The sequence below is a fragment of the Manihot esculenta genome, chromosome 11 (assembly GCF_001659605.2).
Source record: "Manihot esculenta cultivar AM560-2 chromosome 11, M.esculenta_v8, whole genome shotgun sequence".
Taxonomy (NCBI): Eukaryota; Viridiplantae; Streptophyta; class Magnoliopsida; order Malpighiales; family Euphorbiaceae; genus Manihot; species Manihot esculenta.
Genome location: NC_035171.2, coordinates 30,714,997 through 30,732,615, shown reverse-complemented (window position 1 = coordinate 30,732,615; position 17,619 = coordinate 30,714,997). Strand labels below are relative to the sequence as shown.

Sequence of the window (17,619 nt, the reverse complement as noted above, 5' to 3'; positions counted from 1 at the left end):
TTAATATATTACAAAATAAATTTAATATATTTTATGGTTAAAAAAATTAAATACAAAACAATTTTTTATGGACTACTACTTTTCTTAAAAATTAAAATAATATTCTTCTAAAAAATTTCTTTTAATTTAAAAAATCCGTGGTGTTACATGGAGGCTGCGAAAGTTAAACTTATTGGGTCAAGTCTTCAAATAATTTTGAATATATATTATTCCAATAATAATAACAATAATATGTTAACATGTTAATTTTTGTGGATTAAAGCATATATAACGATTAGAATCCGATCAATTATTTTTAAATATTCAATTCGAATAAATTTTAATAAAATATTTAAATAATTATAATTAAATTTAGATGATTGAATTTTGAAATATAATATTTGTTACAGATTTAAATCGAATTTAAATTTTATTTATAAAATATTTATTATTCGAACTCATTTATATAAATAATTAATTTAATATAAAAAATATATTTTATAATTTTTATATTTTATTTAAAAATTAAATATCTTTTAAAAATATTATTTTTTAAAAGAAAATTATTAATGAAAAAATATTTTTTATATGAATTATTAATTAAAATATATAAAATTAAATTGTTCGGATTTTATTTGATAATAATAATAGAATTTCAAATGGTTTGAATAATTTAGATTAATTTTTAATCGAGTTTAAAATATAATTTTAAATATTGTTAATATAAATTAAATTCAGATTTTAATAGTTTAATTTTAAGGAGATATTCTATCCGTTTACATCTCTATATGTTCAAAATCCGGTTTAGTCATGTTAAATTCAGAATTAAATTGGTCAATTGATTTCTAAATCAGATCAAAACTTTAATTTAAGAGGACTGATTATAGTTTTTCTCTTGTGAATTGAAATCGATCGATTTAAAACGATAATCTAATTCAATTTCGATTTAATTTTTTCTTTCTAAAATAAATTATTTTATAAAATTATTTAATATATAAAAAGTTAAATTATCAAATAATTAAGTTCAGATTTATTTTTTTTTAAATGGAAGTTCAGATTTATTTCTATCTAGTAAAAATATTTTTTACATTATTTTTTATATTATATACAATTTTTTATCATATAAATAGATACATTTTCTACTATTTATTTATTTATTATTTAAAGTTTTTGAATTAACAATTTATAATTTAAATTTAATTAAAATTAAAACTGAAATTATAAAAAATTATAATTATAATTACTTTAAAATTAGACTAAAATTAAATTAAAATAATTAAAAAAATAAACTATTTTAAATTTTTGGATCAGATCGATTTCAATTTAATTTAAAAAATAAATTTAACCATCAGTTCCTTACCGAAACCGACGCATGGCCATTTCTAAGAATATATATAAGTAGACACTACAAATTAATTCAAAAATATTACATGTGTTTTACGTGACGACCTTTTTGAGATTTTTTACAAAAATAATATAAAAATATTATTAATTTTGTCTTATTTTAAGTGATTTCAATAGCTGCTTTAGAAAGTTAATAAGTACTAATTATTATTTTTAAACTATACTCATGATCTATATTATTTTAAATGCAATTTTCATTTCTCATATTATTTTTTCTAATTGATAATAAAAATTTATAAAGATATTTCAGTCGATTATTAACATTTTTTATTAAAAATATTTAATTATTTTGCTTAATTTTTATACACAAATTTTAAACATTATAAATATTATAAAGCTAGATTAAAGGATAAACTATAAAAAATAAAATAAAGGATGAAAGATATAAATAAAACATATTTAATGAAATGGAAAATTATAAAAAATACTTTGTAATTGGCCCGGCTGTTTTAATTGGTATCAGAGCCACCCTGTGTCAGATAGATTATGCAGAACTAATAGGCCTGCGAGGAAAGGGCTATCCGTAAGAGATGAGGTGGAGCCGCCCGAGGTACTAGTGAACCACAATATCTGAGGGTTCGGTTCTAGTTAGCAATTGTAATGAATTCAGTTGCGATGAGTACGTCGCAAAAATTTAGCGGGACCGAATGTGATAGTCAGCAGCTTCAGCTGCTTGCTTGCAGATTTGCGCCGTAAATTCATCCCACATCAAAAGATTTGAAGGAAATTGAATTGTATATGATACCTAGCACGAAATTATTAAATAACTGGTAACCATTTTGAGTCAAGTGAAAAATGGGTCCAAAAATTATTCTTTCTAATGTCTTCTGATTCAATTTACACAAAATAAATTGTATGGCTATTAGTAAAGCTTATTTCTTTTCTTTTAGCACAGTTAAATATTATTAATAAACTATAATTTAATTTTTTATATTTAACAAAATTTATATATTTATATATTTTTATTTTATCAAATAATTAGTAAAATAGTCTTTTCGCTTCATTTTATATTTTCATTAAAGTAATTATTATATTTTTATAAATTAGTTTCTAAATATCTTTTATATTTATAAATTATTAAATCTTAAATCTTAAATATGAAAAAAAATAAAATTAGATAAAAAAAATTATTATTATTTTTTTATTATACTAAAAAAATCATTGAAAAGAAAAAATTTAGAAAAAAGAGAGTTTTCAGCATGTAATTCAAAGATTCTTCATTTAAATTTTATTTTATGATTTCTATTTCAAACATATGATGTAATATAAATATTTATGGATAAATAATTATAATATTTAATCATCAATTTATAAAAATATAAGAATAAATAATTAAAAATAATATATTAATAATAAAATAAAATATTATAATTAAATTTAAAAATATATGCCTAAATTATATGTTTTTAAACTTTAAAAATTAAAAATATAATTCACTTAATTAAGAATTGTTGTTAATTAAATATTGCATGCGGATGTGGTATGTTTTAACAGTATTACTGATAAGCCACAACACTTTATTAACGGTGTGAAGTATTTATATGCTTTTTATTATAAATTAAATTTAAAATATATTATTTAAAAAATTATATAATAATTTTTTATAATTTGCTTTTAATAAAATAAGAAGACAATACTAAAAAAGATCTTATAATTTTAAGTTTATCACAATTTTACTTTAAATAAAGATTATAATAAAAAATTACTATAAATATTAAATAAATTAATTTTATAATTATTAAATATCATTTATTATAAAATTAAATATACAAATTTTACAGTAATTCTTAATTATAAATACATTAATATTTATATAATTTTTAATTTTCTATACAAATACTTTTTATTCGACGTAATATAATGAACACTTAAATAAAAATTAAGAATGTCATCTCTTTCATTAAATTTCAATAAAATTATGAAATAAAATGAAATGTATTTTTCATTGATAAAAAAAATTATATTTATGTACATAATATAAATTTTTTAACAAAAAAATAAAATTATAAGAAAATAAAAATAAGTATATAACTGAAAATGAAGAGTCGTTTTGTCCCGTTTACTGTTTCTAAACAACTCTCTAAATTTATAATTTTAGAAGCTACTAAAAGTTTTTTTTTATAATACAGTATTTTATAAAGGTAAAAAATGAGTTCTAATACATTTAAATTGCAATTTAATTACCAAGTAATTATTTATTATTATAATAAATTTTAATAATTTATTTAAAAATTTTCAAATTTAAACTATCAAGTATTTTTTTATAGAAAAAAATATTTGTTTGAAATTTTTTAATACATTTATTAAAAATTATAAAATATACGAGATTAACATCTTATTAATTTCTCTCATTTCATTATATATTAGTGTGTAATTACTGTAGCTATTAATGGTAATTTTTTTATGGAGTCTCACCCTGAAATTAAGAGTTTGAGTCTATCTGACCCAAGGTTGGCCTGTCTTGAAGCACCCGGGTCTTTTTTTTATGGATGGGACCGCGTATAAGTTTATTAGATCCTAGTTACGTGGCTCTGTTTTATAGTGACAGCTCACTGCCTACTGTGGGCGAGCCTTATATAGCATCAGAGATCTCCCCGCTGGTCTTTGATTCTTTAAATTCGAATGTGACATTTTTCTTCATGATCTGGGCTATGTGGCTTGTTTGTCCGGATTAAGCGCATGATGTCTTTGCTTTTTTCTTATTTGCCCTGTCAGTCAGGTCTAAGATTTTGTCTGGCAAAAATTGATCCGAGTGATATAGTAATGCCTTGACGAGCTTTCAGGCTCTCTCTAGCCCTGGAATCATCTGGGCACCTTCTAGCCCTTACGAGCCCCTTGGCCTTTTTCAGCCTCATCGAGCTTCCTGGTATGTTCTTGTCCCGATCAACCCTGACGAGTTTTCAAAGATTCTCTAGCCTTTGCGAGCTCCCTGGCTTTTTACAACTCTTATGGGTTTCCTGGTCTTTTACAATCCTGATGAACTTACGTGTATTTTTCCATTCCTGACGAGCTTCAGAGCATTTTCTCAGTCTTGACGAGCTCCTTGGCTTTTTACAACCTTGATAAACATCCGGGCATTTTCTAGCCCTAACGAGCTCCTTGGCCTTTTACATTCCTAACAAATTTCAGGGCATTTTTCTAGCCCTGACAATTTTTTGGCATTTTTTAGCCCTTGCAAGCTCCTTGCCTTTTTCAACCCTATCAAGCTTTTGAGTATTTTCCAACTCCAATAAACTTCCAGGCATTTTTCTAGCCCTTATGAGCTCCCAACCATTTTTTTAGCCCTTGCGAGCTCCTTGGTCTTTTCCAGCCTTATCGAGTTTCTGGGCATTTTCTAGCCCTGACAAACTTCTAGGCATTTTTATAGCCCTTGCGAGCTTCTTGCAAATTTCATTTTCCCACTTGGCAGCCTGTCCTACCTTCATCGATCGTCAAAAAGTCTCACTGCCTACAATGGGCCTTCTTATTTTGAAAAAGTTTTAGATTTTCAGAAGTGATTGTAAAAGCAGCAATACATGCCTGTGATTCTCTTTTTGTGAGATGGGATCGACGCTCTCGGTCGCATGGCCTGGCATATACCTGCCTTACGGCATGACATCAAATGCCTTAGAAACTTCTCGTGAAGCGGGACTAATACCCGGTTGGTCGACCTGACATATACTCGCCTTGCGGCTTGGCATCAAATGCCTTAAAAATTGCTCGTGAAGCAAGACTAACACTCGGTTAGTTAGTCTGGCATATACCCGCCTTGCAGTCTGGCATATACTCGCCTTTCAGCCCAGTATCAAATGCTTTAGAACCTTCTCGTGAAACGGGATTAACATCCGATTGGTCGGCCTGGCTTATACCTACCTTGCAACATGATATCAAATTGCTTAGAAACTTCTCGTGAAGTGGGACTAAAATTCAGTTGGTCGGCCTGGCGTATACTCGCCTTGTGGTCTACCATTAAATGCCTTATAAACTTCTCGTGAAGCAGAATTAACACCCTGTAGGTCAGCTTGGCGTATACTCGCCTTACGTTCTAGCATCAAATGTCATATTATTTGGGACCTATACTCGGATAGCCTTGTGGCCTTTTATGAATGTTTATTTCCGCGGTTCAACGTCTATATTATATGCGAGACCCATTCTTGAATGGCTTTGTGGCCTTTTATGAATATTTATTTCAACAGACCAACGCCTAGAGCGACCCATGCCCGGATGGCCTTGTCTCCATACTTTTATTCATCCAACGTTTCTAATTTTTCTATAAAAAAAAGAAGCTTGAGAATGCATCCTAATTTTATAATATTTTCATAAATCACAAATATTTTTTAAAAATAAAATAAAAGGCTCAATCATCTGACTTGACCAATTTCAAAATTCGAAGTTTAGCCCAGGAGCTGGACATCTATGGCATTCTCCTTAGTGTCACCTCTATTAACACTCGGTCCTCTTACAATCACATGAATAACCCCCACAGGTTCACTGTCAGGGGTGGTTTCGAAAATTATTACCTCAAGCTCGGGCCTCCTATCTACTATTTATGATGAACTTCCGAAGTATATCGTTCCCTATTAACCTTTTGATATTGTCTTTCAATTGTCGATGCTCTTCCGTTATATATTCGTGGTCTTCATGAAAATGATAATACCTAGTCCAGTCTCGTTTTTCAGCTTTATTAGGGTTGAGTTTGAGAGGCCACCTGATCTTCTTGTCGTATTTTCTAATTCATATTAGAATATGTGTTCATGAATCGTTCAATGGGGTATATCTCTTATACTTACCTAAACTATTCCTTCATTGGGAGACCGGATAACTTTTGTGGTCTCTCTCATACCTTTGCTTCTCTGACTTTTGGCTTTACTTTTGAATCGTTCTTTTATCCTCTTCACATCCTTCCTAACACCTTTAAGTAGCTCGTACCCACTTCCAACCAACATCCTTGGGAATATCATCTGATGACTCCTCTTCTTCGGACTTGTCCTTCCCTTTGGACTGTGTTTGGAATACCCCTGTTCGAGTCATTGAGATATCTACGGGGGCTTCCTCCTTCTCCTGAGAGTCATGAGTGATGCCTCTTCCCGAATTTCGTATTGCTTGAAAGTAACTTGCAACCTTTAGACATACTGGGGCATTTTCTCAATGCTTAAATTGTTGGGATCTGCTTCATTGACCATAGGAGGTATGTTTTGTCCACTGCCAAGAGTAAAAGAAATGATAGCATCATCGTCGGTAGCAACCTTAGCAGCAGCTCATGAATTATCGGCCATTTTGAGAGAAAGAAAAGAGAGATTTCTTTCTAAGAGAAATGGAATAAGAGACTGGGCTTTAATCCTAATGAATAGAAATGATTCAATGGATTTCCTGACAAAGAAAATTAAATGATGTTGTATAGACTAAATTGATAACGTGGCCGAAATGAAACTATGTTGTGATTGGCTAATTCTGCAAGGCAGAGAAAGTGAGGTGGTGGGTGCCTACGGCAGCCACTCTGATGCTCAAGTCAGTAATCTGGAGAATAAAACAAATATAGAATTTGAGAGTATTTGTGTTTGAGAATAGCATACTTTTGCCTCTATGATTGTTCCTCTTTTATATTGTAAGAAAACAATGATAAATATAGTATTTACTGATAATCCGATGATGATGTGGCAGACTCGTTGGTAATGGATTTTCATTAATTAATTGATCGAAAATTCTGTGATCACAGGCGTAAAAGGATCTGTTGGATTGTAACTGTTAACGATAATTTTTTTATGGAACCTCAACCTAAAGTTGAGAGGGCGAGTCTGTCTGATATGAGACCTATCTATCTTGAAACGTCCGAATCTTCTTTTCTGTGGGTGAGATCACATATAAATTTATCAAATATTGACTATGTGACTCTATATTATGGTGATAGTCTACTGTGTATTTTAAGCGAATCTTATGTAACATAAAAAAAATTAATAAATATATTTATGATATGAAAAGAATAATTTTAAATCACACGTAATAATTTTATTTGTGTTATTTGTTATTTATACTATCGTATTCTATTTGTGTGTTATTTGTTATTTATACTATCGTATTCTTTTATGTATAAATTTTTATTAAAAAATTTTAATGAATGTAATTAAGATTTTAAAATAATAATAATTGTCTCTATCTCTACAGTAATTTTTTATTTATTGCAAAGGTATTATATAATTAACCTTAAATACAATAAAATTAAGTATTTATTAACAGCATTTAAGAACATATTTCCATATTACTATAATATTATCTGTTAAAGAATTAGATTCCAATTAATTAACAAAAGGAATAAAGCACTTGTAAATCAATTTTCATCAAACCCAGTTTGCATGACATGAATGCCACTAATACATTCTAGAATTATAAAATAATTCTAATAAATAAAAAAATTGTTGTAAATAAAAAAATCAAATTATTTATTATATATAATATATTTTAATAAATATTTTATTTTATATTCAATAAAATTATAATTTTAACTATATTTTTTATCCGTTATAAATCTGTTTTAAAAAATAAATCCTATGTAGTGTTTTAATAAATTTATTTATTTTACTTTATTAACTTATAATGTTTTAATATTAATATTATTGAATAAATAATGTATATCTAATATATATATTGAGTAATATTTTTTAGTATTTTTTTTCTCATATTTAGTATTGCCACGAGAGACAGAGTTGGCACATAGCATTACATAAAAGAATATTAATTTGAGTGGATAAAATATATACCATAAATGGTAAGTAATGACGCTAAATATGCTAAATTCAGCTTGGCTTTGTTGGTGCTTTTCATTGATAATTTAATAATTTATTTTAATAATATTAATTAGCATTTATTTCTTTATTTATATTTTATAATTAAATTTATATTATTAAATCTAATTAGTTATAAGAATCCATATACTTTAATATAAAATAAGATTAAAAAAAAGTATAAATACAAGCAATTTTTATTGCCTTAATATTATAAATTATATAATTTTTGAAATAATAATGCCAAATCTATTTTTTGCAATCCCTTCATTGATGTTTAATTTTATTTACAATGATTTTTCCTTTAAGTTAGTATATTTTTGAAGTATTATCTTAAATGTTAAAAAATATTTAATAAAATAAATTAATTAAAATGATAAAAATTAATTAAATTATAATATTAAATAGACTTTGTTTTTTATTGTTGTTAAAACTATTAATACGAAGAATATTCTCTTAAACACATTCATTAAAAAGTTAAATTAACAAATTCAATTATAAAAATATTAAAACTATAAACGACATTATTTGCTAATAGATTTATTTCTTAATTTACAGACTAATACTTTAGTCTCTAATATTTAATTTTGTTAAAATTTAAAATTTTTTTATTCAATAATTATGTTAATTCAATGATTTAATATATTAAAATATAGTTCAACAATAATAAAAATTATTTATATTTTTAAAATTTTTAAATTCTCTTCAGCTCCCTTCAAATTTCTAAATCATATTTTTCAAAATTTCAAATTATCTTTCATTTTTCATGCTTGATTAAAAGAGTCGGAGGAGCCAAAAGCGATGCCAAGCAGTGAGCAGCAGCCACCAATGAGTAGCATGAGATGGCATGCGGCACGAGCAGCACGATGGTGAGCGATGCGAGCTATGCACGATGGTGAGCGATAAAAGACGTGAGCGGTAGGCAGGGACGATAGACAAGCAACGCGAGTAGTGGGCAAGGACGATGGACAGGCGATGCGAGTAGTGGGCAAGGACGATGGACAGACGGACAAGGACGATCGACGGACAAGCCAACCGGGGGTGATAGTGAACTGGAGTGGAAGCAACAAGGAGACCTCTGTTTAATTTTTTGAGTTTTGATTTTTGATAATTTTAATTTTATTTATTTTAATTTTTATTAGACCAATTGAGTTTGAATCTTGCATATTTTAAAATATTTATTTGTTGGAGATTGAAGTTAGAAATTTTAATTGTTGATTTTGACTGTGAATGGAGTTTTAAACAACGTAGCGGAAGAATGTATGGAAATAAAAAAAAAAAAAGAATAAAAAGGTAATTCCATCATTTTTCTATTTTGTAATGATATTTTTAATTGAGGGATTTTTAATTCGATGAATAAAGAAATAGAACGACCATTAATTTGATGGAATTAAATATGAGAACTAATGTATTAAATTTTAAAAATAGGGGAAAAATGAAAAACTAAACAAGGGTATGATTCTGGGCACAATGTTAAACGGGCTTAAGGATCAAGATGGAGCGGCCCGTGAAAGCACTGAGCACAAATTCAGGCCCATTTCCCCACCGTCGCGTCGAACTCCGCCTGCTCGATGTCTTCGCCAACAAGTCTGAGAAGATCTCCTAATAAACCTTCTTCGTGCAAAACAATATTGAAACAAAGTTTCACATATTTATTTTACTTTCCTCTTCATCTGCTTTATCTCTTTCGGCTTGATCCAGAGAACCACCATGGCCGCGACAATGGTGAAGGAGGCAGGCTCTGAACCCTCCCAGCTTTTGGGCCCCGAATCCGCTTCTGAAAGAACACTGTAAGTCACCGCACTCTCTCGTCACTTCTTATTGTTTGCAATTCTTCTTATGCGCATTGATGTATTCGTGGAAGTTAGTTGTTGAATTTTTTAAGGGTTTCTTGTGGCATGCTTTGAATCTCTATGGTTGTTTTTGTTAATTTTGGTGTGTAGGTACCCATATGTGACCGGTACATCTGTGGTGGCTTTGAAGTATAAGGATGGAATTTTGATGGCTGCTGATATGGGAGGTTAGTTATTTTTATACTACCTGATATGTATATTTGTAAATGTGTGCTATTTTTTCTGTTTGGTTTCCTAGAAAAAAAAAAGCAGTTGATTGAAATTGAAAGTTTGGGGTTGGATGAACTCAATTAAGATTATGGACAATGCTACACACCACTTGAAGCTTGTTTGTTCCTTGTGACTGCAAATTGTGTATGTTTGAAGGCTTTTCAGATCATTCTACTTGAGTATCAGAATCATAACTTAAGTTTGTTGTCAAAGAAATTTTTGCTCCCTTGTTAAGCATGTGGAATGTCGTAGCTAGAAATTACTTTCTTCCTTATTTGGGGCGCAACTGAACCAGCAATCTGTTGTGTCAACCTCATATTCACCGCACCTAAGAGTTACCTCCATTAGGTTATAACCCTGGTAGTGGCAAAACCACAACATCATCATGCAGCCTTGCTAGCAATATGTTTTCTACACAGTTTGCTTAAGCTATAAGGCGATACGTTGATTTGTACCACTGTCTTAAATTATATTGAACTCAAAAGTTTGCTTAATACACCATGGCTTTTTGTGCAGTCAGCACTGAGATATAGTGGTGGGCTTTTTTATGCCTAGTGCTTGTCTTCACTGCATGAATTGTGTGAAAATGTATACTAAATAAAAAGCTACAATGTCACGGAAATTAATAAGACAGGTGTGCATCTGTGTTGAACACTATTGAAGATTTTATAGTTATTCTTTCTATTCAAATTATATTAAGGTTGTATTTGGCATAAACATTCAAGTTATGTTGACTTTTTCTCTTTCGTTCTCCTCCTTTGCTGCACTTATTTTTATCCTTAAACATGTTCCTCATGCTTTATAGTGTTCTTCTTGCATAGGATATGTGTGTATATATATATATATATATCAGAATAAGTGGTTGTGGAGACTTAAACTCGAGACCTCACCCACATCCTACACCTTAAAGGTGAAAAAAAGACCAACCAAGCTACCTCTGACTGGTAGTATAGGTTTTTATTTGAATATAATTTTTTTATGGATGGCATGTTTTCCTTTTGATTTAACTTCCCTATTTCTGGCTCATGATGGTATAAATTTTTCTATATTTATGTACCTCAACTATTTTTATAGACTTCTCTCTTGCTTGTTGGAATTTGTGAAGTTGTGTTCCACTTATAAGGTATCTTGTCCAAATCACGACAAAATTTCTCTATCATGTTTGTTGAAATTTGCAGCATCCTATGGATCCACCTTGCGATACAAGAGTGTGGAGAGAATGAAGTCTATTGGGAAGCATTCTCTTCTTGGTGCCAGTGGAGAAATTAGTGATTTTCAGGAGATTCTACGCTATCTTGATGAGCTCATGTGAGTTTAGGTTACTGTAGAAATAGGAAAAAAAGTTTAGCTAAAATCTTGCTGTTATTTCTCATATTGTTGGACTTTTTTTTTAAAAAAAAAAAAAAAAGATCTATCCATGTTGCTTGAAACTTCCATGGAACCATTGAATTGATGTTCGCTTAATTCCTGCAGCCTGTATGACAATATGTGGGATGATGGCAACTCCTTGGGTCCTAAGGAGGTGCACAACTATTTGACGAGGGTGATGTATAATAGACGCAACAAATTCAATCCATTGTGGAATTCCCTTGTTCTTGGTGGAGTTAAAAATGGACAAAAGTATCTTGGCATGGTAGGCCCTAGTTACATTTGTTGCCTTAAATCTCTGCTATAAATTAATTGTTTTTTGCATTGGGGAAGATGAATGTACTGGTTAATAAAGCATCCACTGTGTTCCTAAATATGCATCTCTCAGGTCAGTATGATAGGAGTAAATTTTGAGGACAATCATGTAGCAACTGGATTTGGAAATCACTTTGCACGGCCAATACTTCGTGATGAGTGGCACGAGAACCTTAGTTTTGAAGATGGTGTTAAGTTACTGGAGAAATGCATGCGTGTGCTTCTGTATCGTGATAGATCTGCTGTAAACAAGCTTCAGGTTGATTCTTTTTCTTGATTGTTGTGTGATTAATATTTTGTCTAATTATATGCTGGAAAATTGTTAATTTGGTCGTAGTTAACCAAAAATTATCAAATTACCTGATTGTCTTTGGCTCTTTGCGGTTAAGAAGAATTAATGTATCTAATTCAAGATGACTAGTGTTAAGACTCTTTTGGTCTACTTGAAGTCCATGGAGCTTATTGGTCTTTAGCTGCTGTTTGCTTATTGAGTGGGATGCTTATATGTTGGTACAGTGGATGAATTGAATTTCATGTGTTAATCATGTTGATACTTAAAAGCACAGCTCTGATCTGATCAAATAATGGAAGCAGCAAACCTTGCCTCTTGGTGTTTACTCTGGCTTTGGGGCAGTGCCTTTGCTCGATGCTTGTAATTTCCTTGTAGAGACAACAGCTGACTCCATCGGCATTCTGCTTTGGTGTCCTGTTTAGGCTTGATAATTCCCTTCTTATAGGCTTAATCAACAAACTGTAGAACACTACTTTCTTCTCTCACTGCACAACTGCAGTATTCATGATTTTGTTGCTATGCTTTTATACTTGAAGATGATATATCAGTTGACATTAGAATAGGAGGAGCTGCTGTTGGACGTGGTCTTAATCTGGTCTGAAATATGACATTCAGAAGCCCGGTGAGAGAATTGATATTTGCTTGTCATATGGCTTGCACATCTTTCATGCCTTAGAAATAAAGATTGGCCTTTGTCACTGGGAAGGGGTGTGTGTGTTGGGGCTTGGGGGGGGGGGGGGGGGTGGGGGGTGGGGGGAATAAGAATGAAGTCAAGGCCTTGAGAGTTGAGAACTATTAAATTCTGGTCCAATTAATGTTAGTGATTAGTTTTCTAGATATGTTATCAATAACATTTTTAAATTTGTTAAATCATTTTTCAAATGCGTTCATGTGAGTAAGTTTTTATTGTGTTTGTATGTATGTGCATGCTAGGCATGTCTTTGCATGCATGCTTTCTAGAGATTCTTTCCCTTCAAAAGAACTTGCACTCGGGCATTGTGAAAGCATCTTGTTTTGCGAGTCTCACTTAGAGTATTTTTTTAGCATGGGTTGTTTCGTTAAGGACTTGGCCCTTAACTTAGGCTTGTGTAACATGTGTCCAAGTGTATTTGTGCATGAAATAATGGTCTCTCTCTCTCTCTCTCTCTAAATTGATAACTGACTTGTTTGCAATTCTTTAATTGCAGATAGCTAAAATTACTGAGGAAGGTGTAACAATTTCCCAGCCTTATGCACTGAAGACTTTCTGGGGATTCTCTGCATTTCAGAATCCAACAGTTGGCGCTGAAGGATCATGGTAGATTGGTAGTTGGTGCTGGCTTGGGGTTTATTTGGAAGTTAATCATCTGAACCGCAAATAGTTACTCAAACCATTGGGATTCTGCTTTCTCTGCTTGCTGTAATATCTGAACCATGAAATTAGTATGGGTTTCGTTTATCAGCTTGTAATGCTGTTCGGATATCATTTTATCACTCTTGGAAGAAATTTGATTCTGCAATTTGTTCATGTCGTGGTCTTGTTAATTGTCAACTGGGGTTCAATTCAGTTAAATTATAAACATTACCAGATGATAATGGTGGGCGAGAAACCAGTGTTGAACAGGTGCATCTGCTGCAGCAGTTGAAAGTTCATGCCTTACTTTCATTAGATGAACGAGTCCTTTGTCCGCAAGTCGTTTGGATATAAATATTTTTTTATTACTATTGGATAGTATTACTTTATAAAATAATATTTTTTATAAAATAATATTTTTTTCGTATAAATTTACTGAGAAATAAAATATTATTTTTAAAATTTTAAACTTAAAATAGTAATGAAGTACAGATTCATATACTATCAAACTCAATCTGCCTCTCATATCTAGTTTAAAGGATGTTTCTTATCTATCTATCTATCTTTATTAATGATATCAAGGGCATAATCATTTTCCAAATCTTATTTTCTTCGGCTTCATTAAGAAGAAAGGGAACACGGTTATTAAAGACCTTACTTTCTGTATGAGCAGATATACTTCCTTTGTCTTTGATTAAAAAAAAAAGAAAAGTCTTTAAAACAAAAGCTGGAAATGGATGCTGCCTTTACCTTCCATTGTTTACAGATTTATCCAGGCAGGCTCATGACAATGAAATTTTACTTGGCAACTTTTCTCATCCTGATAAAAAGTTTTTTTTTTTCTTTTTTTTTTTTAAAGAAAAGAGAATAATAAAGATTCTATTGTGCAAATCCTAGGTTCAAAATCAAATCAAATAGATTAAATTTATTAAAAAGCAACTTGTTTAAAAAAATTAAAATGCTTTTGTTAAATTTAGCTGAATTTTAAAAATGTATATTTATTTTAAATTATGATAAAAAATAATATTAAAAATTGCTGACGTAAATATAGTGTAAAATATTATTATTTATCTATAATTCATGAACTAGTTTAAAGTTTTATAATAAAAAAATTCAAAATTTTTTATATTTATCAATTATATCATAATTTTAATGTTTTATTTCAATTATATTCAACTAATTAAATCTGACATAAATTAGTTATAATTAATTTATTACTTAACATAATTAAAAATAATATTATTTTATTTAGTACAATAAAAAAATAACATTTCTTCTCTCTCACGTTATATTTATAAAAAAAATTTGTGCTAATAAGCTAAAAAATAAGTTGAGGATGACTAATTTTTTATTTTAATACTTGTAAACATCAAACTTATATTTTATTTAGTCAATTAAATTACTATATTATTTTATTTAGACTTCATTTATTTGCAGAAAAAATTTATATTTGAAAATTTTTTTATATAAAATTTTTTTCATAAATTTTTTTTAATAAAATAATTTATTTTTTATTATAAAAAATAAAATATATTAATAAATTTATATATAGAGATATCTTAATAAAATTCTTAAAATATAAAAAATAATTTTTTTAAAACTTTCACAAGTATATCTTATTTAATACTCTTTTAGTTATTTTAATAATAAATTTACTTATCAACAATTAATGTATAAATATTTTTTAACTAAATAAATACTTAATTAAAATTTTAAATGTTTATACTCATCCTATTTTTTCATAAGCTAAGTAAATATACAATTGTTTAAAATTTTAAATATTTATAAGTTTCTAATTTTTATAAACTTTTACTAACTATTTTATTAACTAAAAATTATTATAATAATAGTTAACCAAATATTATAAAAATATTCTTTTTTAACATATTTTTTTAATCTTTATGTTTCCTTCAAATAGTAAATACTACTTTTAAAATTATTATTCAACAAAGAAATAGTGTTGCACAAATCATATTAACCATTATCTAAAATATGGAAACAAAAATAAAAATAAAAAATAAAATATTAAATACTTTAAATTTTTAAAAATATTAAACTAGAAAGGAAAATATTTGAAGTGATGAATTTGGTGAATTTAGCTTTAATATTGAAAAAGACCCACCAAGCCCTTAGGACCACTTATTGAATGCCTCCAAAAATCTTTAATTTGGTATTTTTGTGCCAGCTTTTTATTTGGTATTGTTGGTAGAATTATTTAAAACATGTTGATTTTTTTATATATATAAAAAAAAACTAATCTTTTAAATTTACTTTTTCAATAGCATTTAAAATAGAAGAAATTGTTAATTTAACTTTATCGTTTACAAATTTTTACTATTTTATTATGAATTTTAAAAATAATTAATTAAACTCTATACTTTAAATATTTAACTATTTTTTACCTTTAAAAAATTTTATCACGAATGAAAATACTATATAATTGATTATTTAAAATTAAAAAAAATCGTATAGGTAAATTTAATTTTTATAAGTCATATTTTTTTTTATTATTTTTTATATATTTTAGTGGCGCATAATCGTTATTATGCTACGTATGAGAGTACATATTTATCTATTATTGTAAAAAGACTATTTAATTTCTTTTGGTAGCGTTCGTACTAATAGAGTCGCGATATAATTGAACCTATGCTTCGAAAATATTTAAACGAATTCTAAGATATTTTGATTTTATTTAAAATGAAAAATTTTAAAGTTAAAAAATAATGAACTTTTTTCATTTTAAATAAAAGATTAATAGAAAATAAATCATTCTAAATAAAAGATTAATAGAAAATAAATTAATTAAATTAAAATTCTTAAAATTCTTAAATTCTTAAATTCTTAAATTCTTAATACTAATTAAAAGAGTTAAAAATATTTCTCTCAAATTTTAAGCGTTTTATTTGTCTCGGCGTATAAGGGAGCGAAGCCATTCTGTTTGAATCGCCAAAATTCTTTATTAGCGTATTATGGATCAGCAATATCAGTTTCAGAAAAGGAAATTGAAATGGTCCAACGATAGGCCTAAAAGTAGGTCACATATGAATGCATGCTTCCTAATATGTATCCAATCATTTCCCCTCTTAATTGCATCTGAGCAATATCAAAGGACAAACTGCGATTCGACCACACAATGCTCTTACAATAATGTCCAATAACACGTCTACGGAAGAATTATTGTTAGGACTAAGCTTTTGAGAAACTCATTAATTCTTTAGGTTTTTAAATTCAATTAAAAGATTTCTTATTATTTTAAAAATATTATTTATTATTTTTTTATATTTTTATTAATTAAACTATTAAATAATTTATAATAATAAAATGTAAAGAGCATTTCTTATTATTTTAAATAATTTATAATAAGATTTCTTATTATATTTTTAAATAATTTATAATAATAAACTGTTATTGTAATTTTCCCCTTCTTTTAATTTTCATTCTACTACTGTAATTATTAGCTATGTTCATAATTTAAATAATTAAAAGAACAAACTTAGATATTTTAATTTAAAAAAAATTAAAAATAAAAGGTTAATAGAAAATAAATAAAAACAAACGGTCGAAAAATGTTAGGATAATCACTTTTTTAATGGCTTCATATATTAATAAATAAAAAATTATTTATTGTATTTCTATTTTTTATTTTATTATTAATTACTATATTTTCAATTAATAAAAAATCGTTGTTGCCAGTATTATTCATAAATCATTTAGAATCCATTTTATACTTGTAATTTATAAATTAATATTTTTCAATTAAAAGATGTAGGATGATATATTTACTTCTTTGTGTATAATTATTTCTATTATTTTTTTAATTTGCTAAAATCGAAGCCTTTATTCTAATTTCAAGAACAAACTCTTAAATATATATATAGAAAAAATTACTATAAGGTTTTTAATTTTTAAAAATTTCCTACTTTAAAATGATTTAAATCTTTATATTTTTATAATAATTCTTATGTAAAAAAAATACGTTATTCAATTTATTTTAGTTAGATTTTTTCTCTTGCTAAAATTTTTAGAGATTTCATTGTTTTAATTTTCTTTTTATATTTTTTACTTTTTCTTGTTGTCTCTCCTTCGGTCAAGGGGCAAATAGCACAA

The 17,619-nt window shown here is 27.8% G+C and overlaps 1 protein-coding gene across 1 annotated transcript; it reads left to right on the top strand.

The window, feature by feature from the left end:
* The first annotated feature begins 9,725 nt into the window (after nt 1-9,725).
* On the top strand, nt 9,726-13,686 carry LOC110627003 (proteasome subunit beta type-4). The gene is made up of 6 exons (XM_021773219.2): nt 9,726-9,931; nt 10,085-10,161; nt 11,383-11,512; nt 11,678-11,837; nt 11,961-12,146; nt 13,367-13,686. Exons 1-6 carry the CDS (start codon nt 9,852-9,854, stop codon nt 13,478-13,480), a joined length of 747 nt encoding a protein of 248 aa, XP_021628911.1. The 5' UTR covers nt 9,726-9,851; the 3' UTR covers nt 13,481-13,686.
* Nucleotides 13,687-17,619: the final 3,933 nt, after the last annotated feature.